A 23,367-nucleotide genomic window follows, 5' to 3' on the forward strand; every position below is an offset into this window, starting at 1 on the left:
CAGGTCAAGCTCGTCGTCTTTCACCCGGACACCCCAGGCATCAGTTACCAGGTACAAGGTAGTAAATAAATTAAAGATGCCCGCAAAAGAGAAAAAAACACGTAGAACAGAGGAAACCGAAGAGGAGGAGGATGACGACGCGGAGGAAAAGCAACCCAAGCCGAAAAAGAAAAGCAAGGACAGCGGCAGAGATTCGGGTGAGAAGAAAAGACGCAGAAACTCAGAGGAGACGGAATCAGACAGTGATGTCCCTGACGTGAGAAAAAGCAAGAAAAGGGGCGAGAGTAAGAAAGAAGGAAAGAAAAAGAGCAAAAAACCAAAAGATAAAGATGAAGAGGACGAGGAGGTAAAGAGCAGCAAATCCGAGAGCGGAGATGAAAGCAACAATAACGACGTGAAGACCAAATCCAAGAAAAAGAAAGGCGAGAAACTTCCAGATGTAGTTCAAGAGCCTGAGGAAACCCAAAAAAGCTCAAAGAAGAGTTCCTCCGTGAAAGAGGACCAGAGAGAAAAGATGGGAGGGAAAGAGAAGAAATCCAAAGGTGACGAGAAAAAAAAAAAGAAGAAAGAGGCTGAGTCAGAGGAACAAGGAGAGGAGGAAGAGGATTCTCAGAAGAAAAAGAAAGAGAAAAAGTCCAAGAAAGCCTCGGCCGAAAGCGACGAGGACAACAAAAAAGGGAAAGGCAAAAAGAAGAAATCGAAGCAAGTGGACTACGTGGAAATCTATGAGAATGAGCTGAGGAACTATAAGCCTGAGGCAGTGGAGAGCTATGAGGATGAGTACCATAAGAAAAAAGGTAGTGCTACGTTATTCTGTCTATAATTGTTCTCTTAGTTCATATTTTACAAGGGCTGGCAGCCTGTTTTTTGTCTTGACGGCTTAATAATGTTATTTCAGTCGGACTTAATGCATTAAAAAGAATTTTTTTGTGTGTGTAATGTTTTTATGGGTGACATATTCTCTTGGGCTTTCCATCTTGGAGCACAAGAGTTCTTTTGTCAACCTAATTAAGGGATACAACAGTTATTTGAAAGAAAATGAAAACTAAGGTGAAAGCCTGTATCACATCCTCTTGCTCATCGTTCTGTCCTGTTCCCTTAGACTGTCATCAGACAAAGCATAATTTTGAACTCTATTTAGATCTTGTATGTTATGCTCTAGATATACCCAGGACAGTTCAGGAAAGTTCATGCTTTATGACCTACATTGTAGTGACCCACAAAGTGTGATGTGCCTGATTAGCTTAGCTACATGTCAGTGGTGTTAAAGGCCTATCTATGTAATCCTCCTGTGAATAATATATGGACCTTTTCAGACGTTTCTCCCTCAATAGAACAGTGGATATTGTACAGTGACATCTCTCTCTCTCTCTCTCTCTCTCTCTCTCTCTCTCTCTCTCTCTCTCTCTCTCTCTCTCCCCCTCACTGTCACACACACTCTCCCTTTCAGTATATGAAGTCGTCACCATCACTGGAGATGTGGCTGGTGCAGGCACAGATGCCAATGTCTTTATCACTCTCTTTGGTGACTATGGCATCACACCCAAGCTTCATCTCGCCAGCAAGTGAGTTCCACTGTTGAGAATGATGGGGCGTGTATAGCATATATTAGTATAACTAAAAACGAATGCTTTGGAAGATTTCAATGTGATATTCTGTTGGCTGAAGCCTGATTACGGTATGAGTTGAGTTATTTTTTGGTCTTAGTTACGATATTGATATGATTAATGAGTCAAAATATTTATTCTGATAGGTACATGTTAGAATGACCAACAAATCTTGATAAACTGTTGATTGATATACGCATTGCCCTTTTTACTGATAAATGTTTTTGTAATCTCTCCCTCTCTCTAAACCCACAGCACAGAAAAGAGGTATTCCACTGGATAATCTTCATAAAATGGATTTGAGAGGAAAACAAGTCCAAGACTGCCCCTGATCATATGCTGTGATTGTGGTCTTAAGTTGTCACTTCAATACATGATATTCTACAACCTTTCACCATGAACTAATATTTTATCGAGCTGGTGTTTAGCTTAATGAACTGTAAGCATTATCATGGCTTATTTTCTGATTAGGCCTACATTTTGAGCCAAGGCAAGATTCATGTACGCTGTTTACTGGGATTACTTGGCATACTGGTTTTACGGCAGCCTGTCACATTCCGAAGCACAGACACATGACAGCAACTTTTTGCACAGAAGCAAACCGGTATATGTGTACTGGTGAATGTGATAGTCCTCATGGTAAAAGAGCAGAATATCTATGTAACCCAAATTAGTGCGATCTGGTGAGCACAATGTTGGGAAAACTGGAAATGCATAGTACGTGCATTCTCTTTTTTTTTAGCAAAGAAATGAAAGAAAAGACATTATGGTACTATGCATTTCCCGACATGTATCATTCACATGTATAAATGTACATACATTGAAATGCATAAATATTTTATACAAGTTAATGAGTAATTAATAATGTCTCAAAGTACTTTGTTTCATTTTATATCGAGATACAGAGACAATATTCCACAGCTAACATATGACATTTGTGAAAAGAATATATGTGTTCTGTATTTAAGCGATTAGGTATTGTGGGCTGAACATATGTGTTCTTGGCTGTTCCACTCGGTTATAAATTTACATTAAATAATTTCTGTTATCATGCAACTTCAAATCACTCATATGTTGATTATACTAACAAACAAAGTTGCATTTCCTGCTTAGAAACAGCAGGGTTGATATCTGTTTTTCCTAGTGAATAACAAATTGTTTAGCTGGAGAAGCTTAAGTGTTTGTGAGTGCATGTTTTCTTATACTGATAAAAGAGAAAAAAAACAGGAAAGGAGTATTTTTTTTTATTTTATTTGAGGGTGAATGGAATTAGATGTAATGATGCATCTAGATTTTCCTTTTGCCCTCAAACCTTCAGTACTGTGTATAAAAATCACAGCTATATGAGTCATAAAAGTCCTTTGATTTACTCTTTGTTAAATAATACAGCAGTGTTCTCTCAGTTTAAAAAAAAAAACTCTCAGTTTATGTTTTTGCCCTCAGTTTCTAATTAGAGGCTGATTTTTGCCAGGGTAACACAGTGTATGCCTTATCCAAACAGAGTAAATAATGTTTGGATATGGTTAGTGTTTGCTAAATGAAAAAACTGGCTTGACTTCTGGACTCGTAAGGCTCAGCTATTTACCGCTGTTCATATTCACACAGATGTAGATTTGGATTTATGCTAATTGTACAGTCTCTCTTCTTTTCATTTCAGGAACAGAACAGCCTTCGAAAGACACAAAACAGATGTCTTCAGAATAAGAACTCACAATGTGGGGCCTTTAAAAAAGATACGGTAGGTCAATACTACCTACTTCTGCAAATTTTTATCATCTTACCTCATCTGTTTTCTTTTTTTAAAAAAAGTCATCACTCAACATACAAAAGTACATTTGTGTGTGTGTGTGTGTGTGTGTGTGTGTCACTAGCCGAGTGAAAGAAAACTGGTGTACAGGTGTTTTTCTCTCTGTGTCCCCCAGGATTGAACATGATAACACAGGCTTGAATGCCAGCTGGTTCTTGGACAGGGTGGTGGTGACAGATATGAACAGGCCTCACTTGCGTTTCTATTTTGCCTGTAACAACTGGCTGAGTAAAAAAGAAGGAGATGGACTTTTTGTGCGTGACCTGCTGGGCAGTCTTGACCCAATGGACATGCCTAAATGTGAGCCTTAATCTGCCCAGACATTTGGAAGTGACAGCCCAGATCAGAAGTGACATAAAGTTGGAGAGACAGTTTGCCAATATTTGACCTTTGAATGACTGTTTGACTGTTCTGAGAACTGAGATTGCTTCTTTATTTGTTCCTCTAATTTTTTTTTTCAGATAACAAGTATGTTGTGAGTGTATTCACAGCAGATGTGAAAGGTAGTGGGACAGACGCTGATGTCTTCATTAATATTTTTGGTGAATATGGTGATACAGGTAAGTGAGACAAAAATGATATATGCATAACGCAAAATTCAGATAATGATCACAGGACCCTTTACTTCACTGTTGATTTGCGTTGTGTACAGCCTTTGGAACCTGAGAATGCAAAAAAGCTTCTGATTGCGTTTATCCAAAGGTGAAAGAAAGCTCGACAATGATAAAGACAATTTCGAGAGAGGCACTGAGGACAAGTTTACCATAGAGGCTCCTAATCTGGGAAAAGTGAGAAAAATTACCATTGGCCACAACAACAAAGGATCATCGTCTGGATGGTTTGTGGAAAAGGTACAAGATTGGTGGCTGTTGTAAATTAAGTTTAATAATGTTTTGAAGTTCTTGTTGTAAAACTAATTTAATGTAATAGTCAGCTGATGTTCTGGATGACAGTCAGTAGAGTTACACTAGATTAGCAGATCATTAAAAGGCCTTTTTTTATTTGAGTGTATCTGAGGCTTTGCTTGATAACAACTCAGAGTCTGAAGTAACTAGGGGATGAGGTCATATACTCGGTCTTTGGTCACCCTATCCTAACTGAAAGGAAACACCACACTACTTTACAGGATTGTTTTTCCTCCTGATGAGCCCTTTACCTGCAGATTCACACATAGATTGTCTACATTAACACCAGGTTAAAGCTTGTAGTCTTGAATGAGTTTTAATTCCTTTTTATACAGATAATTCATATTACTAATTAATTCACCATTCACAATAGTGTGTGTAAAAGCTGAAAAGTATTATTTCTGTTTTTGTGATTATCTACTGTCTTCCCTTCAGATATCTGCTAGACTTCTAGTATATGCACAAAATGGGTTTTTCAACTAAATTGGTAAATTATAAATTGCTCCCTGCAAGAGCTCATTTTGTCTATGTAGCGATTTTATCCCATTTTCACTGCGGCTGCATACCATATCCTTGTTTTATATGAATCCTTACTAGTACATAGGAGAAGCACATTTATGCATGCAAGTCGCATTCTTTTCCGTGTGCTACCCATTAAACATTTTCTCATGCTTGTTCACTGTTAAGGTGATACTGGACGACCTTGGAAACAAAGAGCTGTATGAGTTCCCTGTGAATCGCTGGTTTGCCATCGATGAAGATGATGGGAAGATTCAGAGGGATATCTTGGTCGGGGGGAGTCAGCCCACAGGTGACATGATGAATGTAGCAGTGATACTCCTCATTTCCTTGTGATCAGTGCCTCAGAAATATGTCAAAGACAGTTCTTAAAATAAAAAGATTTATTATACAAATTATACAAATTATTGTAGCTACTTACAAATTCATATATTTGTTTAACAACTATTATATTTTCCAATTAATCCTATAACTCTGTGTTAAGAAACCATAAGATGTGTTGGGAAACATTTAGACTTGATTAGAAATAACGATGAGCTGACTTTATTTTGTCTTCTATTTACTATAACTGAATAAAAAACATTCTCATTACCACATCTGTGCTACCACCCTTAGTAACGGTCTGTAGTTTAGATAATGTCTCTTTTGTGATTTCCAAATCCTCTGTTTTAATACTGCTAATGTAGATTTGGCAGTTCTTTGCTCTTTTGTTTTTGATCAGGAAGAGAATCATTTCAGGCTTGAGGGAATCTAATGGCATTACACGTAACTGTATCCCGTAGGCATTGTGTACAACGTCCATGTGGTGACGGGAAACGTCCGGGGTGCTGGCACTAACTCCAAGATCCACATGGTAATGCACGGATCTAAAGGACAGAAGAACAGCGGAAAGGTCTTCCTGGAAGGAGGTCAGTTTGAGCGGGGCCTGACCGACATCTTCAATGTGGAGATTGCTGCCTTGTTGAGCCCCCTAAGTCGTGTCACCATTGGACATGACAACGGTGGGGTCAGTGCTGGCTGGTACTGTGAGAAGGTGAGAAATAATCTGATTTATCATTTTAAAGGCATTGCAGGGTCTTGTGATCCTCTCAGGACATAAAAATGGAAGGGTTATACTTGGACAAGATGTATAATGTTTATCTAGGTTCAGAGTAGGCAAGATCCCATAAGGATAAATGTTTGTAGATTGATGTATCTGTCTCCTGAAATCATTTTCCTGAGAAGATTTTGCACAGGTTAGGAATTAGATTTACAAACGTGGAACGGCTTAGGTTTGATATTTCCTTCAGTGTCTTGGTATAAAATAAAGCCATAATTCTTGTAATGTCATAATTTGTCGGTCTGTCTGAACAAATTGCAATGCAACTGTAAATTGTCACATCTGTATGCCCTATATACACTAGAAATTGCTGATATGATTGCAGTTTGGCAACCTGTAATTTGTTTGCTCTAGGTTGTGGTGTACTGCCCCTTCACAGGGATTGAGCAGACCTTCCCATGCAGCAAGTGGCTGGATGAGAATGAAGGGGACGGACTAATCGAGAGAGAGCTGTATGAGATGGTCTCGCTACGACAGAAGAAGCAGAAAAGTTAGTGGTCTTTTCTGAATCATTTTAACTTTCGTGGTACTAAAAAGGCATCCACTGGCAAATTAATGAAGCTGGGCAAGAAGAATTCAAAATGGGGGGACGTAATGGTAAATTGGCATAATTGGAGTAATTTAGGTTCAAAGCCCATGCATGACAGCGTATTGCCGATCTGTCCATCAGAAAGGTACAGAAAGGTACCCATGGATACCTCAGATTGTAGACAAAAATAATTGTAAGTTGTCTGGGTAAGAGTGCAAGATAAATGAATAGTTGTAAATGTGGTGAATGCTTTTATCTAAATATGTGTAGCTTCACACAGACGTCTCGTGTTGTTACTGGACTGTGACTGATGAAGCTCCCGAGATTCTAAATTTCCGCATGACTTGGGCTAACAATGGTCCGACATTGATGTATTTTCACACTTGCACCTGTTCTCCTCTTCAGAGCATCCATGGTCTCTCTGGATTTGGACATCGGATCTGCAAGGAGCTGGGACTGATGCTCCTGTCTTCTTACAGATCTATGGAGAAAAGGGCAAGTCTGACGAAATGAGACTTGACAACAAAACCGATAACTTTGAACAGGGTCAGCTTGATAAGTTCATGGTAAGTATGCATCTGTTTGAGTAATTAATGTTTACTGATGTTCTGCCTGAAGATGTGAAGGACATGGTACCTTATCAATTTGTTTTTGTCTTTATAAATGCTCAGATTGAGCTGCCAGATTTGGAAAAGCTTGTAAAACTGCGAATTTGGCATGACAAGAGACATCCATTTGCAGGATGGCATTTAAGCAGGGTAAGAAAACAAAATGGGCATAAATCCTCATTTATGTTGTCCTTAGAGTTACACATCATTTTCTTGCCTGCTTTCTATTTCTTTCTAAGGTAACTCTGATGAAAACTTTAACAAAGGAGAAATTTAAATTTCCCTGTGAGCGTTGGCTGGATACAAATGAAGATGACAATGAGGTTGTGAGAGAGCTCCCAGCCACCGGGGAACTCATTCCAGAACCTCTGCCAGGTAAGGCCATGTAAAATAGGGGTGTTCAACCCCTTCCCTTGGGGACAGGAATACATTAAGGTATCCCTTGGTTTGGTTGTTTTAAATGTGATCTTGATGGATAAAGTCTAATGTTAATGAACTGAAGATCTTGTGTATTCCAGTGATAAAATATCGGATAACTGTTCACACTGGGAATGTGGGTGGCAGTGGTACGGACGCGACTGTCTTCCTCTGTTTGATTGGTGATCAAGGGGACACTGGCAATCGCTTGTTAGTCAACTGCAAGAACAATGTCAACAAGTTCGAGAAGAGCAATGTAAGCTCCTGACTAGCTCTCTGAAAATCAAGAGTGACTTGACGGATAATGATGATACTTGTTCACTATTGAACTGGTGACCTCAGCTTGTGGGAACTTGTCAGAAGTATTTTAACACCAGGACGTGCTGAATGCTCCCCATTCTCTTTGGCTCAGACTGTTTTTTTGCTCATCCACAGGCAGATGAGTTCATAATTGAAGCAGTCTCCATAGGCCAGGTTCGCAGGGTGCAAATCGGGCATGATGGCCGAGGTGGAGGCTGTGGCTGGTTTCTGGATAAAGTAGTGGTCAGAGAGGAAGGTCAAGCTGAATCAGAGGCAGTTGAATTCCCCTGTAACAGGTACATTTCTCCGCTACCTCTTTGATACTGCTATAGAAGTGAATAGCTTAACTTATTTATTGAGGTAAATACAGATAGGTCAGAGTTCACGTTGACTGTGCCAACCCCACAGGTGGCTTGACCGCAATGAGGACGATGGCCAGATTGTTCGTGAGTTAGTCCCATTTGCAGACGGACAGAGACTCTACAGTACGTGCATAACTATTTTTAAGCATGGTACACGTTTACCTAGCAGGCTGTGTGATCATTTATATAATTGCATAACAGGATCACTAAGATCAAACTTGAATTTGTCAGACATCAAGAGAAATAGAGGGATAATTATGCTTACGGAGAATTTTTGCTGTCCATTTTTTTAGAGCAAAAAAAATGGTGCATCTTAAACTACATTTATGTCTTATACAATAATCATACTGTTACTTAGCAACAGAGGACCCCCGTGATTTTTGGAAGTAGTCTGGTGGTTCTTACAAGGGATTTTGTTAATGGCACGGCATTAGTTTTGTTTGTTATCAAATTAAAACTGAGTTTCTCTGTTTTCAGATGTCAGCTATCATATAGCAGTGAAGACAGGCAACGTCAGTGGTGGCAGTTCAGACTCAAAAGTCTTTGTGAAGTTATATGGAGAAAAAGGCGACACTAGTAGAATGATGCTGGAAGTCTCCGACAACAACCTGGGAAACTACTTTGAGACAGGGCGGGTTGACATTTTCACCGTTGAAACATATGACATCGGACAGGTATGGATACATATTCCAAAGTAACAACTGCTGCAAATTTAAGAAAATTATGAAAGTATCCTTTAGAATATATTTACTCCTGAACTGAGCTGTACCTTCTTTTATATGATATTAAGTAATGGATTCATTACATACGGACTCTTTAGTAATGAGAGGCTGACCAATTACCTTTCATTTTGCTGTGTGACTTTATAGATCAACCGTCTTATGATTGGACACAATAATGTGGGCATGCGTGCTGGCTGGTTTCTGGACAGCGTGCAGATCATGGTGCCAAACCACGGGCTTCAGTACATGTTTCCCAGCCACCGCTGGCTCTGCAAAGATGAAGCTGATGGCAAAACTGAAGTAGAGATTTATCCCAGCGAGATTCTCGACATTGAGCAGTGTACGCACTCTTATTGTATTGATGTTGCTATGCAGGATATTCTCTCAGTGTCTGGAGATGACAAAGAATTAGCTCCTAAAAGGATATTCTTGAACAGTGGTGTTTAATGTGGTACACTGTGACTCATTATTCATATTGCCATATAAAGCAAGTAATAGTTGATAGCTAGTAAGGCTGTGTTTGTAATATATTTTGAACAGCAAACACTAAAGCATTACAGATGTGATACATTATGGATGGCGTAATCTCACTGAACATTTCTGTCTCCCTTTTTCCAGTGAAAAACTATGAAATCACAGTGCTCACAGGTGATGTGTGGGCAGCAGGGACAAATGCTAATGTTTTCATCCAAATCTATGGTGACCAGGGCAAAACGGAGCTGATTGCTTTGAAAAGCAGGTCTAATAACTTTGAAAGGGGAACACAAGAGATATTCAAGGTGAATATTCAAGTTATCAAATGAACTGAGATTCACTGGCTGTTCTATTCCATTAGTGAGGCATTATAACCACAGAAATAGTGAATAGCTCTCACTGGGTGAATAATCTTAATGGAAACTTGCAATATGTAAAACTCAAATAATGATGTGACTCTTTCAATAATTACATATAAGCATCATAAACTGGAATTTTAAATAGTTAATTGACAAACACATGTGCATTCTTCTTGTTGATATAAAAACTGTAGGTTGAAGCAGCAGACGTGGGGAAGATCTTCAAGATTCGGATTGGTCACGATGGCACAGGCATCGGCAGTGGCTGGTACCTTGAGAAGGTCGAAATCAAGCACCTGGTCATGGCCTTAGTGCCAAAAGAGAAGAAGGATGATAAAAAGAAAAAGAAAAAGAAGAAGAAAAACGAGGAGGAGGAAGAAGAGGAGGTTCAGGAGGAGATGCGGGAAGTTGTGCATACGTACACGTTCCCCTGTGACCGCTGGCTGGCTCGGGATGAGGAGGACGGAGAATTGGTGGTGGAGCTCCTGCCAGAGGACAACGAGGAGCTGGAAGGTACTGACAGAGAGCTGCATCTTGGAGATAAACCCAGACAATGCATGGATCTAAGCCCAGACAATGTGTGGAGATAAACCCAGACAATGTGTGGAGACATTCATACATCTAATCCGTCAAGTAAACCACGTGGCAGATCAACTGAATGTTCAGTCAGCCAGTCAATGGATCAGTCTGTGAATTAGTCAATCACTGTTTCAATTTGTAGTTGATTGTGATGTGGATTATTTAGTGGGTCTCTTGATTGATTTATTTCCTGTTTTGTAAGTGCCTAAAATGAAGTTTTGTAAATTAGTATTTTACAGTAAATATTCTATTTATATTCAGCACTCAGCTATTGCACATGCTAAAAAAAACCCCAAATACTCACACACAGAGCGTGATTGCTAAACCACATATGAAGGGAGTGACTTGTGACATTTCTTCCTCACAGAGATCACGTACGAGGTCAGCGTCTTTACAGGAGATATGTGGGGGGCAGGGACGGATGCCAACGTATTCATAAATATTTATGGGGAAAATGGTGACACGGGAGAGAGGCCCCTGAAGAAGTCTAATCACCTGAACAAGTTTGAGAGAGGGCAGGTGAGACTTCCTCCGATTACACGTCCCTTAATGATACAGCTGGGTTAGAAATGAGCTGAAAGCAGTCAGCCAAGACACTGGGCCTGTACCAACAGAAGAAAGCCTCGAGAACACGATAGGGTGTCTCCTCTTATTCAAAGTAGATGTACCTGTATTCTCTTACTCATCTGTTAATGTGAACAGATGAATAATTGATCCGAACATTAAACTCATCTTTCTGAATCAAGACAGCAGAGCATGGTCTAATCACACAAGTTAAGTCATCTTTGTAATCAGTTTGAAGGACTACATTAATCTGGAGGAATTTCTGAGTTAAGAACATTAGTATAACAGGTTTCATTATGGTATGGGTAAACATTCCAATTTTGAAGTAATCGCTCTAATGCCAGAGCAAAAATGCTATGCAGTTTTCTAGTGTGATACTCTTTTCTAAGCTAGCACAGACTGTCTGCTTCAGAGGTTACTGCGAAAATCCTCAGAAATAATATTACTGCAAACTAGTTTTGCTGATGTACGCATAAAAAGGGCTACACCAGCTCTAAGAGAACATATGCTAGATGTCATTTGTGCCATGCAGGAAGATTTGTTCTCCATAATGGCAGTTGACTTAGGGCCGCTGAAAAAGCTGAGGATTCGCCATGACAACTCTCAGTCGCACTCAGCCTGGTACCTAGATCGTGTTGAAATAGTGGACACCAAAGATGACACCACGTAAGTGCTATTCAAATAGATAAGTAGATATGAGGTCTGATTTGATGAAAAAAAGGTCACTTTTTCCAAAACGGATTTTAATCCAGAGGGTTCCAAAAACTATTCTGATCTGTCCTCAATACGCAGTTACTTCTTCCCTTGCAACCGCTGGCTTGCCATAGATGAGGACGATGGGCAGATTGCCAGAGAGTTGGTTCCTGTGGATGAGGCTTTCATGAGGAAGAATGAGGATGAGGAGGAAACTGGGGCAACGCTAGGCCTGGAACAGAAAGGTTAAAAATGATCTGATCCAAAAGTTTGTCAGTTAAAGACTTGCAGGGAGAATCATGCCATTTTGTAAAAATCTGTCTGTTCAGTGGATGTGTGTGTTAAAATATAGATTTCAAAAGCGATATTTCTTTTCTGCAGCCATGTCAACAACATACACATTAAGAATCAAGACTGGGGAGAAGAAGTATGCTGGGACTGATGCTAACGTCTTTGCGATCCTGTATGGAGAAAAGGATGACACGGGTACTCGACTAAAATATTATGATTGCATCATCTCAGTACTAAAAAGCCTTAGAGCCTTTTTAAAGCATAGCTTAACAGTCTTACCAAGGAAAGTAAACAGATCAATACTATCATCATCCAAGTGTTTTATTTTCTACCACAACCACAAGTCAGTGCAATGACTTCGAATTAATTAACACGCAACTTTAATTCTTATATAACATCTCTGTTATTGAACCACACAGGAATAATCAACCTCAAGGCCTGCAAGTCTCATAAAAATAAATTTGAACAGGGACTGGTAGATGAATTCACTGTGGAAGCTGTGGATCTTGGAGAGCTTAAGAAACTGTGCATTGGACATGACAATTCAGGTGATTTGAAATTACCAGTCTTCTCAAAAAAAAAAAAAAAAATTCAAGAGGAATTATCAGGAATTTTGGTCAGATAAGATCAGAAAAAGTGACTGTCTGCTAATAAGATAATTCTGAGTGACAGGAGGATCTAAATTAGACATTGTTCCTGCAGGACATGGTCAATTGTATCTAAAAGCTCCTGGCGAGCTGTTACCAACCTGTGCTGTATCAGGTTGCCTGGTGATGGTTCCAAGGTTCCAGTCTTTCCATTCATGTCTGATTGGTAGCGGGTACTTCTTTGTAGGCTCTAGTTGTAGTCTATAGTGTCGGGCTTTTAAGCGGCGATAAACAGGAGAAATGAATCACTTGTCAGACCTTTGGTTTCCCAACAACGAGTTTCCAGTCCTCCTGGTTTCATGTAACATATCCTGGAAATAATAGCAGAGACTGCTTTTCTTCCAAGAGCACTAGCGGTGTCTTAAGTTTTAATTAAGCCTTTCTTAAAACAGTTTTCACAGAACAAATTATAAATTTGTTAAAAATACAAGGGATGTGCCAAGTGTCAAGATAAACGTGTCATGGATGTTTTCATGGACTAAAGCATGCATGTTTTAAATGTTTAATGATACTTGGCAGGAATGTTATTGCATGGCATGTAGTTACACGCCACAAATTTCAGTCCAACAGGTTCTTGTTGAGTAGGGAATTTTTCTGCTAATGTTAACCTTGACAGTGGTTCTGCTCAAAATGACAGATCATGACACAAAACAGATTTCTGTATGTGCCTATACATGATTTAATCATTCATTCAGAATAGTACAGTCTAAAAGCAACTTTACTGCATTTTATTGTCAAAAAGTGACACAGAATAACTGTGCGCAATGACCCCTAGTGGCAAATCTTGACAATACAGAGAGAGATTAGTAAACTAGTTAACTTAACACATTCCTGTGTCTTATTTCTCTAATGTGCGTTTCATGGACAACTGCTGTCTTTATTAGATTACCCAAAGACATTTGGTGTTTTTTTTTATTCCTGCACAGGGGGTTCACCTGGTTGGTTTCTGGACTGGGTGGAAATTAATGCCCCTTCCCAGGGACAGAAGCTCCGTTTTCCGTGCGGTCGCTGGTTGGACAAAGGGGAAGATGATGGTGCCATTGTGAGAGACCTCTACCCTGCCGAACTGCAAACGGAGCTGTACACCCCATGTAAGGATAATTGGAACAATATTAGAGCCTGTCTTCCAGTGGTCACTTTTATCTGAGTGGCTCTGAGAGTACACAAAGTTGATTAAAGCTCCATATTGAAAAATAGGAAAAACTGTTACATTTCTCCTCAGTGCTGAAAGCATTTTATTACTCCTTACCCACATGAGGAAATCTTAACAAGCCTTATTGAGCAATTGCAAATTCTTTCTAATTTCCAGTTGTTCCCTATGAGATAACTACCTTCACCAGTGATGTGTTTGGGGCCGGAACTGATGCAGACGTCTTTATTGTCCTCTATGGTCGCAAAGGGCAGTGCACCCAACAGAAGCACCTGTGTGTCAACAAAAGAGAGAGGCGCATGTTCTTTGAGAGAGGAGCAACTGACATGTTTATTGTGGAGGTCAGTTTGTGTGTGTGTGTGCATGTACCTTCTCGTCCATTTCACCACCCAGTAATAAATCTTTTCAAACTGTTGTTGTTATTTATGAGGTGGGAAAAACAAGGCTTGTGCTGGGGTAGTATAACTTTTAACAACAGAAGGGTATAGAATTTATGTGTGTAAAAACTGAATCTGTGTCGTGTGTATACAGCTGGAGGATGTGGGTGATGTCATTGAGAAGATTCGCATCGGTCATGACAACAGAGGGAGCAATCCCGGATGGCATTTGGATCGAGTTGAAATCAGGAGGCTTTTACGAAAGGGAAAGGTACCATTAGTCTCTGTACCTAAAACATGAGAAATCGTTATTGTAACATCATTTTAATACGCTTCTTCAAGTGTGATGGAAAGAATATCCGAAGAAAGAATGTTTTTTAATCCTGTTGGACCAGGGTTCGGAGACAATTATTTTTCCATGCGAGCGCTGGCTAGCTAAGTCAGAAGATGATGGGGAGACAGTGAGGGAGCTGGTACCTTCTGATATTATTCAGGAGAAGCTACTGAGGGATGGAACTTTGAAACACAATGAAACTGAAGTTGATGATGCACTGGAGAGTATGTTCATCCAAATCATACACATTCATTGCAACCTAACAGTTTTTTTTAATGCAGTTCCTTTGTTGACATGAAATACAAAAGAATTATCACATTTGAAGTGTCCAGATGAGAAAGCGTTGTAATATACAGTTTGATAACAAAACATGTTTTTGAAATGTTGCTGTAATAACACTGATTTCAAGAGTGGTTTACTCCCCCTCTTCTCTGTGCTGTTTGTAGCCCATACATATAAAGTATCTGTGAGGACTGGTGACATGCATGGAGCGGGTACTGATGCCAATGTCTTTCTAACCATATATGGAGACCTTGGAGACACAGGCGAACGCAAACTCAGCAAATCTGAGAGCAACACTAACAAATTTGAGCGAGGAGCAGTAAGTTTAATCTCAGCTTAGCTCAGCTCCGTGTCTTTATCCCCTTGTTAGTTTCAAGTCAGAGTAAAATTTTAGCTATTACATGATTCAATGGTTGAGTAGATTCCACGGATTTATTTAGCAACTCTGAATCGCCTTACATTTAACCTGCCTGTATATTTGTTTGTACCATTCACCACAGCGTTTGTAAAGAGAACTTGAGAGCAAATGGATTTATGTTCTGTTTGACAGAGAGACTTGTTTAGATGCCTAGTTTAGTTTACAGCTGAACTGAAGTAGGAAAAACTGAAAACATAGTGAAGTTACAAACCCACCATTTCACACAAAACCAAATAACTTTTTTATATAATAACCACATAATAGTGTGTTTTTTCTCTCCTGTAGGTTGACAAATTCACAATCGAAGCAGTAGACTTAGGTCAGGTCTTTAAGATCAGGATACGACATGATAATTCCATGGTTGGTGCTGACTGGTATCTGGACCAGGTGGAGGTGGTTGATGTGGAAACAGAAGAGGTGTATATGTTCTTGTGTGAGAGATGGCTCTCCAAAAAGAAAGAGGATAAAAGAATCGAGAGAACTTTCTACGTCAAGGTGACGCCAATTGCAATTAATGGCAATTAAACTCTTACCCTCTCTGAATTCCTCTAAATGCACATATTTACACCACTCATGTTCTCTTCACTGCGTCACTTCATAAGGCATTGTCAGTTCTCTCTCTTAGTGGGTGGGATGTGTGGTTGTAGATGTGGGCGGGGCATGGGGGGGCATTTAGGGGGACAATGGCATCAAATTCAGGCAATCATCAGTCATGGGGAACCTCTGAATATTAAATAGAAGTGTATTAGATTAGGGAGCACCTCCTGTAAGAGCAAGGCCCATCATGAGGAGGGATTGCCTTCTCCGGCTCAAATTTCTTCCTCATAACTTATGTATGATTTTTACTTGTGTGATAACTTTAACTTAAACCTCATCTTCCTGGGAAACCTGACTAAAGTTTCGGGTTGGTCTCCTTCTGTCCAATAAGGGGTATGAGGGTGAGAGGAATTCTCAGAACTCAAAGAAGAGCATGAGCTCAAAGAAGGGTCTTGACACCAACATGAACAAAAAGAAAAAGAAAAAGACAGTGGTTATAGATGAAGGCCCAGGTAACCTTGATAAACATATACACGAACACGTACACAAACGACTCCTGCCAAAAATGTACAGAATACACTTTATTTCCTTTATTCCTTTTTACACACCTTGTTACGTTATTATTAGCCAAGAACAGTATTGACAGTATTTCTATATTAGTATTCTCGAATATTCATTAGCATTCAACACATACAGTACTCAGTATATCAGCACTCAATTAATATGTTAATGAATGAAAATAAAAAGCTCACATTAAATCTAACTAATCACAGTGTAATTTTCTGTGGATCTCCTGTATGCCACACAGTGATCCCATACCACTTCACTGTGTCCACGGGAGCAGACCGTGATGCTAGCACCACAAGTCGGGTCTATGTGATTATAATGGGACCCAATGAGGTGGAGACGGATAGACTCTGGCTTGACTTGCCTGAAGGGAAGAAATGCTTTGGTGCAGAGTCCATGGAGAATTTTGTGTGTTATGGGATTGATGTAGGTGAAATCAAGAGAGTGGAGGTGAGATCCTTTGATTTACTTTGTTTAGTTTTCTCCGCCGACTGCACAACATCATTACAATGACTACAAAGCCAGGGAATTGCTTTTATTTTAGTGTCAATGCTGATTTTACATGTGTTCTCTGTGAGGATCATAATTCTAAAGAACAGCTTCAAATAGACTCAAATTGTTTCTCTTCCTCTACTTTTACATGCACAACTACAAGTACTAAAAGTATGAAATTCTAAAACTATATATGGATTCTCTCATAGCTGTCACATCAGAGGTTTTGCTTCTTTGATTTATGATTTATTTTCTGAATCCTGCAGTTCTTTTGATCTCTACAGCTTGGCCATAATGGAGCAACACCAGAAAGCTGCTGGTTAGTGGATGAGATATCCGTTGCAGTGCCCACTAAAGGAATCAAATACAGCTTCCAGTGCAAGTGTTGGCTGGCCAAAGATCGTGGTGATGGTCTTACAGCCAGGGTGTTCAATGTACTGGATGCCACAACTATTAATATAATCCAGAAGGTATACATGATCCAGAAGTATACTTGGGTCCATTTTCCATAATAAACTTCATCCATTATATAATGTCCCCAGTTCAAAAACACTTTATTGTTGTTATTTGATGCTCACTGTGTTCATGTGCAGTGTATGATTTTTGTTATATGGATATATTTTGTGTCCACCTCTTAGGTAATATACGAGGTGACAGTTGTTACAGGGGATACGCAGAATGCAGGGACAGATACCAACATATTCATAACTGTATTTGGGGCCAATGGGACAACAGAGGAGATATTACTTCCAAAGAATGAAGACAGGTGACAAAGACGATTTAATGATGACTCTATATTAGACTCTATCTATTGTTTGATTTATGTTGATTAGCTGTAGAATGATCATTAGCCACTGGATGTCATTTTCATTCCATATTGAAAGAAATGTGTCACTGGTCTATTGTAATTCAAATGTTTTATTGCCCCTGCTCTCATTGTAATATACTCTAGGTTTGAAAGAGGCCAAGAGGATACATTCAACCTTGAAGTAGATGATATTGCACCTTTGAAAAAATTGCGAGTTCGCATAGATGGAACTGGAAGTCGTCCTGATTGGTTCCTTGACAAGGTTAGCTTTTAGGGAGTAGTCAATCACATTTTCACCTCAGCCACACTTATTAAATAATGTATACTTCAAATAGGACAGTTGATTCCATTAGTTACAGGGCCCTCTTCTGTTTTATGACCTAGATCATCATGCGCAACTTGAAAACAGAGGAGGTGTCAGTTTTCACATATGAAGAATGGCTGTCCAAAACCAAAGGGCCCAAAAGAACCAAGATTTGTGAGCTTGCAGCTGTGATTGATGATGAGGAGATGGTTGAGAAAACAACATATATCATTCAAGTTAAAACCAGTGACGTCTCTGGTAGGTGAAGTCATTCTGTGCTGTGAATATCCCTCTTGTTATTTGAGGTATTGCACCCGCTGTTTTACATTGTGCTGAATGGACTCATGTTCAGCGAATGTCGTGATCAAGACAATATTGAATTCTCAGGTCTTGAAATTGCTCCCTCAGGATTTAGTGATTTGTAAAAATTTGATGAAGTTCTTCAGTCTTTCATAAAATGCTTTTTCATTGTTGTGTTTTGTCTCCTCCTGTTGTAGGTGCTGGTACAGATGCAAATGTTTGGCTAATTGTGTTTGGAGAAAATGGAGATACTGGGACACTGGCATTGAAAGAATGCAGCAACAGGAATAAATTTGAACGCAATCAAGTGGACGTGTTCCGCTTCCCAGATATCCTCAGCTTGGGGGAACTCTCCAAGATCAGAGTGTGGCATGATAATAAGGGTGAGCAAAGATTTCACTCATGGTTTTCTAAAGTAATGCAAGTTATGAACATGCTTTTCACAATTTAATGTCATTGTAGGAAAATACCTCTGTGTGTGTGTTGAGTCCAATTCCATGCATTTTTTATTGGTATAGCATTTTTTATAATAGGTATCTAGCACAAAGCAGCTTTACAGGACACCAAGTCCCAGACATTACAAACCTAAGACAACAATGACAAGACATAATTCCCTTGGCTGAAATAGAGAGACACCTTGGAAGAATCCTTGAGGAAGAAAGAGTCAGTGTGTGTGTGTATGTTTTTGTTCTTCTGGTTGTTAGGTCCTGCCCCAGGCTGGCACTTAGAATACATAGATGTGAAAGATGAGCTTATGAATGAAACTTTCCGTTTCCCCTGTGACCGCTGGCTGGCCAAAAATGAAGATGACGGTCAGGTCATGCGGGAACTGGCATGTGCCAACAACGACACTTTAGACCTCAACGACAAGACAAGTATGCCAATGACTGTACTCCAAATGTCTCTTTTCATTTTCACTGTTCTTTTTATTTGAAACATAGATTCACTGTTTAATCTACATATCATTGTCTGTCTTAGAAGACCAGGTATTAAGTACCTTAGATTAAACCAGGTATTTAATCATGTGATCATATTTCAAGGATCAAGGATATCTCTATTATCCGCAAGGGGCATTGTGTTGTATGGTCAGCAGTATCCATACAACATCAGACGAACAATAATGAGTAAACAATAAATACAACACAAAAATCCCACTGAGTTAAAGTAAAAAGACAACTACAAAGTAAAAGCCAATAGCAGCTGGGACAACTGAGTTCTTAAATCTGTTTGTCCTGCATGTCGACAAATTATATCTGCGGCCGGACCAAAGCAACTTGAACTCCTTGAACAGGGGTGGCTAGGATCAACCAGGATTGACTGGGCCTTCTTCAAAGTCCTAACCTTGAACAGATTAGTTAAATCATTCATACCTGCAATTTTGCTGCACATAGTTAGATGGAGGCTCTTCAAATTTCATGCATTAATTAAATAATTTAACATATTTTTTTGTGTTTTATACATGCTATATTATTAGCCATACCATGCATAAAAGCACATAGGTTGAAATCATTCATAAAACATTTACGGGTCTACAGGCTGCACTGAATTCATCGTTTTTGATCAAGTACGCTGGTCCTCTTTTGACTTTTTCTCTCTCTCAGAATATGAAATTGCCATTACAACTGCCAGCTCTGATGATGCAGAGACTAAGGAGAACGTCTGGATAGTCCTGGAAGGGAAGAGAGCACGTTCTAAAGAATTCATGATGGAGAACTCTTCAAAGAAAAAGAGGTTCTTACGGTATGGCCTTCCGACTGTGGAGAACTCTCATTAACCGATAGCCCGGTTTCGATAAATGGTTTTTGAAATGTAAATATATGCATCCATTGTTAATGTCTCCCTGTCTTTTTTTTTTTTTTTCAAGGGGTACCACTGACACCTTTGAGTTCTCCTCTAAAACTTTGGGAGAAATCGTTGGTATCTGCTTAGGTCATATAACAAAAGACAAAAAAGTAAAAAGTGAGGCTCACTGGCATGTACAGGAGGTGGTAGTTACTGAACAAGAGCTTGGAAATAAGTAAGTCAAACTCTGTGAGACTGTGCCCACCAATAGGAATGTTTGGATGTATTTTTATGTACTTTTTTATTTAGTATGTTTTTGCTACACTTTTTAGGCAAAAATATGTCATTTTGTCTGTTACCCGTACAGGTATATTTTCAGCTGTGATGCCCAGATAGCTCTTGCATCTAAGAAGGATGAATTCATGACTTTTGAGTGCACAAAATCGATTGAGAGTTTTGCCAGCAAGGTCCGCAGCTTGGTGCCCGTCAAATACGAGATCATTACCATCACTGGAGATGTCAAAGGTGCAGGCACGGATGCTAATGTCTTCATTACCATCTATGGTGTCAATGGGGACTCGGGAAAGCGACCTCTAAAACAGAAATTCCGAAACCTGTTTGAGAGGGGACAAACTGATCGCTTTCTGCTGGAGATGCTGGACTTGGGAGAACTGCTCAGGGTCAAAGTGGAACATGACAACTCAAGCACAACACCTGGCTGGTTCCTTGAGTGTGTGGAGGTGACCAATACAGCCAACTGGGTGACCACCATTTTTGTTTGTGGAAAGTGGTTGGACAAAAAAAAAGCCGACGGACAGATACAAAGAGTACTTTATCCAAAATACTAAGAGTTATGTCATTTTTAGCACCACATTTTTAGAAAAGACATTTTAGTGAATTTGAATAAGTCAGTCATTTATTTCTGATCTTGTTTATACTTTTGTATTATTCCAATAAAGGCCATTGTCATGAGAATACACAGCTAAGTGATTCTGAGACATATCATTTATTATTATGAATTAATCAAATGAACCAAAACTAGAACTATTTATTGTCTTTTCTGTCATGGACAAGTAATTGCAAGTTACTGTCAAAAAACAATTCAGATAGCTTTTTTTTTTTTTAGTGTTTTAAATGTTTTATTTGAAAAACACATACAAAAAGGTCATATACAAGACAGAAATTAAAAAAGAAAGAACAGTTTGGGTTAAGCTATGCAACTTTTGCATCATCATTAGTAATAAATACAGTACAAAATCCACCAAAAGTGAATCTAAGGTTTTTACGCAATATACACTTATCTAGTTATCATACATGATCATCATTTTAGCTATTGCTTAAATATTGTTGATACATATTTTCTACTTCATCTATAAAATACTTATATCATAAAACATTGCGCAGTTACAGCAAACAGCAGTGTCTTGTACAAAGATAGCCACTTCCCTTTCACTGGCAGGATATTTTACTTTTTTTTTCTTTCTTTTTTTTTTTTTTTTTTTTTGTCAGCAGCAGAAAAAACATCAGAAATATTCATGGTAAAATATGTAACATATCTATCCATTCTCATATGTGTATTAAAACCTGAGAAAGACATGCATTAGATAGCTTGTGCTTTAGGACCTACTGTTCATTCTGTTTTCGCAGACATGTTAATACTATTGCTTATGTCCAATATTTGCTGAAAAAAAAAAGATCAACAAAAGATGCTATTAAGGCTAGAGAGCGTAATTATAAAACGCTAAGCCGTGTCTTCACTGTCGGTTATTTCATGTACACTGGGCTCTAGCAAAAAAAAAAAAAACCCCAAAACAAACAAACAAACAAACAAACAAAAAAGTTTACAGAGCTCATTTTTGTCATCCATCAAATCTACATCTAACCATTTGACTGCCCAGTAATGATTGGTGACCAGCAGATCTGTATTTCTCCTTTTCGGTAAGGGTTTTTATCCAGCATAAACATACCGCTTGTACTGTTAATTGTTCAGTGGTAAAAAGTTGCAATTTTTGTAATAAATATTGTTTTCCAGTATTACAAAACAAGCAGATTTGATCTAGGAAACTTAAACAAGGTCAAAGTGTTATATCTGTGTAATTCTTTTAAGTTTATCATCTTCTTAAAAAACAAAATTAAAGTTGTGGCCAAAATACACAGTCTGGACAGCAGTCATATATAATCAGCAGATGTTGCACTGATTTTTTTAAAATCTAAAAGTTTGGTGCATCTGTAGGTATTATATGCGTTGAGTATAGGGAAATGGTAGTGTACTTCACGAGCTCTTGGTGGCAAAAACAAAAGCTAATTGAGGCTAGATGCACACTGGGCTACCCATTAAATCACAAATTCAGTTATGAAGCACCTATTATATCCTTGTTAACTACTGGAATTGAAATCATCTTTGTCAGCAATATGTCATCGTTCTGAGACAGCTATATATAATGTTTGTCAAAATGTCAGTTTTTCCATGTAACATAAATATAGTTAATGCCTGCAAAGCTCATTTAGAGATGGCAAAGTAAGTCTCACACTGGACTATTATGAAATCTTGAACGTAAAATTCTGAAAAGCTTCTGAAATTTTTTTTTTGAATGCTCACTTTCAAATTTGGCCTAAAATAGCTACCAGAAATAATAAAATGATGATTTGATATTTTCATTATGCCAGTGAGAGGGTAGCCATGCTGAGAGTGCAAAAAAAGGAGACATGCAAAACATTTTCCAGTCAAATAGTCGCTTGTCCACTAGATCACAGCAGAGGAAATTGCAATTAATGGAATGTAACCAAGATTAACAGCACCACATAGAAACACATTTCAACACACCCCCTTTGTTTTTCGTTTGTTTTGTCCGCTTTTTTTTCCCCCTTTAGAATACAACCGCATGCAAAGCACTCCCATTAAGGTATGCACAATGAGGTATATTACACGTGTTATGTCTACATAAATAAATAAGTTGATTAAATTGCAAAACTAAATCAAAAACTTAAATACACACCCATAATAAAGTTAATCATAAATTATGATTGTTAAATACTTAAGGCATCTCAACACACAACATCTTGTGTAAACTATAAATTGCAAAAAACACAGAGAAACATTGCTAAGTACCCTCTCAATTGAAATCTATGTTGAGCAGAAAGAAGCTTGTTAGACATAACACAGCACAAACAATGAAAGGCTTGCTGGTAAGCAACTCTATGCTAAATACACAAAAACAAGAGTGCCGATATGGTAACATTAAAGCAATATTTTTTTTTTAAGCTGTTTGCTTTTGCAGACTTAATTCACAGCTTAACACTGGAACCTGACACCTGGAATATTTAGTTAGCAAAAGCTGGCACACTGATAAATGCATTATATCATACAAATATATAATGCATGTTTCATTTGAATATTGTCTAAAAATGCTACAGCGGGCATAGAATCACATACACTTTGAAAGTGGTCAGAGAAGAGCATAACTAATCCCAATTAGTTATGCTGCGGTTAGATATCTAGCTACAAGAGGACGAGTAACTGTGTGCAAATGCATA

The 23,367-nt window shown here is 38.7% G+C and overlaps 1 protein-coding gene across 1 annotated transcript; it reads left to right on the forward strand.

Moving 5' to 3' along the window:
* Positions 1–76: 76 nt before the first annotated feature.
* Positions 77–20,681, forward strand: loxhd1b (lipoxygenase homology PLAT domains 1b). The gene is made up of 42 exons (XM_030787664.1): positions 77–797; positions 1,451–1,565; positions 1,863–1,874; positions 3,265–3,345; positions 3,530–3,714; positions 3,876–3,974; positions 4,117–4,265; positions 5,007–5,130; positions 5,621–5,871; positions 6,292–6,427; positions 6,872–7,032; positions 7,138–7,224; positions 7,314–7,449; positions 7,593–7,747; positions 7,927–8,087; positions 8,200–8,276; positions 8,631–8,827; positions 9,023–9,215; positions 9,494–9,654; positions 9,903–10,221; positions 10,655–10,806; positions 11,384–11,517; positions 11,644–11,789; positions 11,926–12,030; positions 12,255–12,383; positions 13,409–13,573; positions 13,792–13,973; positions 14,164–14,280; positions 14,405–14,567; positions 14,790–14,944; positions 15,329–15,538; positions 15,972–16,092; positions 16,389–16,597; positions 16,924–17,109; positions 17,278–17,405; positions 17,592–17,709; positions 17,832–18,009; positions 18,249–18,434; positions 18,756–18,926; positions 19,653–19,791; positions 19,916–20,068; positions 20,201–20,681. Exons 1-42 carry the CDS (start codon positions 77–79, stop codon positions 20,679–20,681), a joined length of 7,248 nt encoding a protein of 2,415 aa, XP_030643524.1.
* The last annotated feature ends 2,686 nt before the right edge of the window (positions 20,682–23,367 follow it).

The sequence above is a fragment of the Chanos chanos genome, chromosome 1, assembly GCF_902362185.1.
Source record: "Chanos chanos chromosome 1, fChaCha1.1, whole genome shotgun sequence".
NCBI classification, from domain to species: Eukaryota; Metazoa; Chordata; class Actinopteri; order Gonorynchiformes; family Chanidae; genus Chanos; species Chanos chanos.

Coding starts and splice junctions, on each gene's coding strand:
- loxhd1b (XM_030787664.1), top strand. CDS start 77: ATGCCCGCAAAAGAGAAAAAAACACGTAGAACAGAGGAAACCGAAGAG. Junction 7,450..7,592: donor CATTCCAGAACCTCTGCCAG/GTAAGGCCATGT, acceptor TGTGTATTCCAG/TGATAAAATATCGGATAACT. Junction 14,568..14,789: donor AGTTGATGATGCACTGGAGA/GTATGTTCATCC, acceptor TGCTGTTTGTAG/CCCATACATATAAAGTATCT.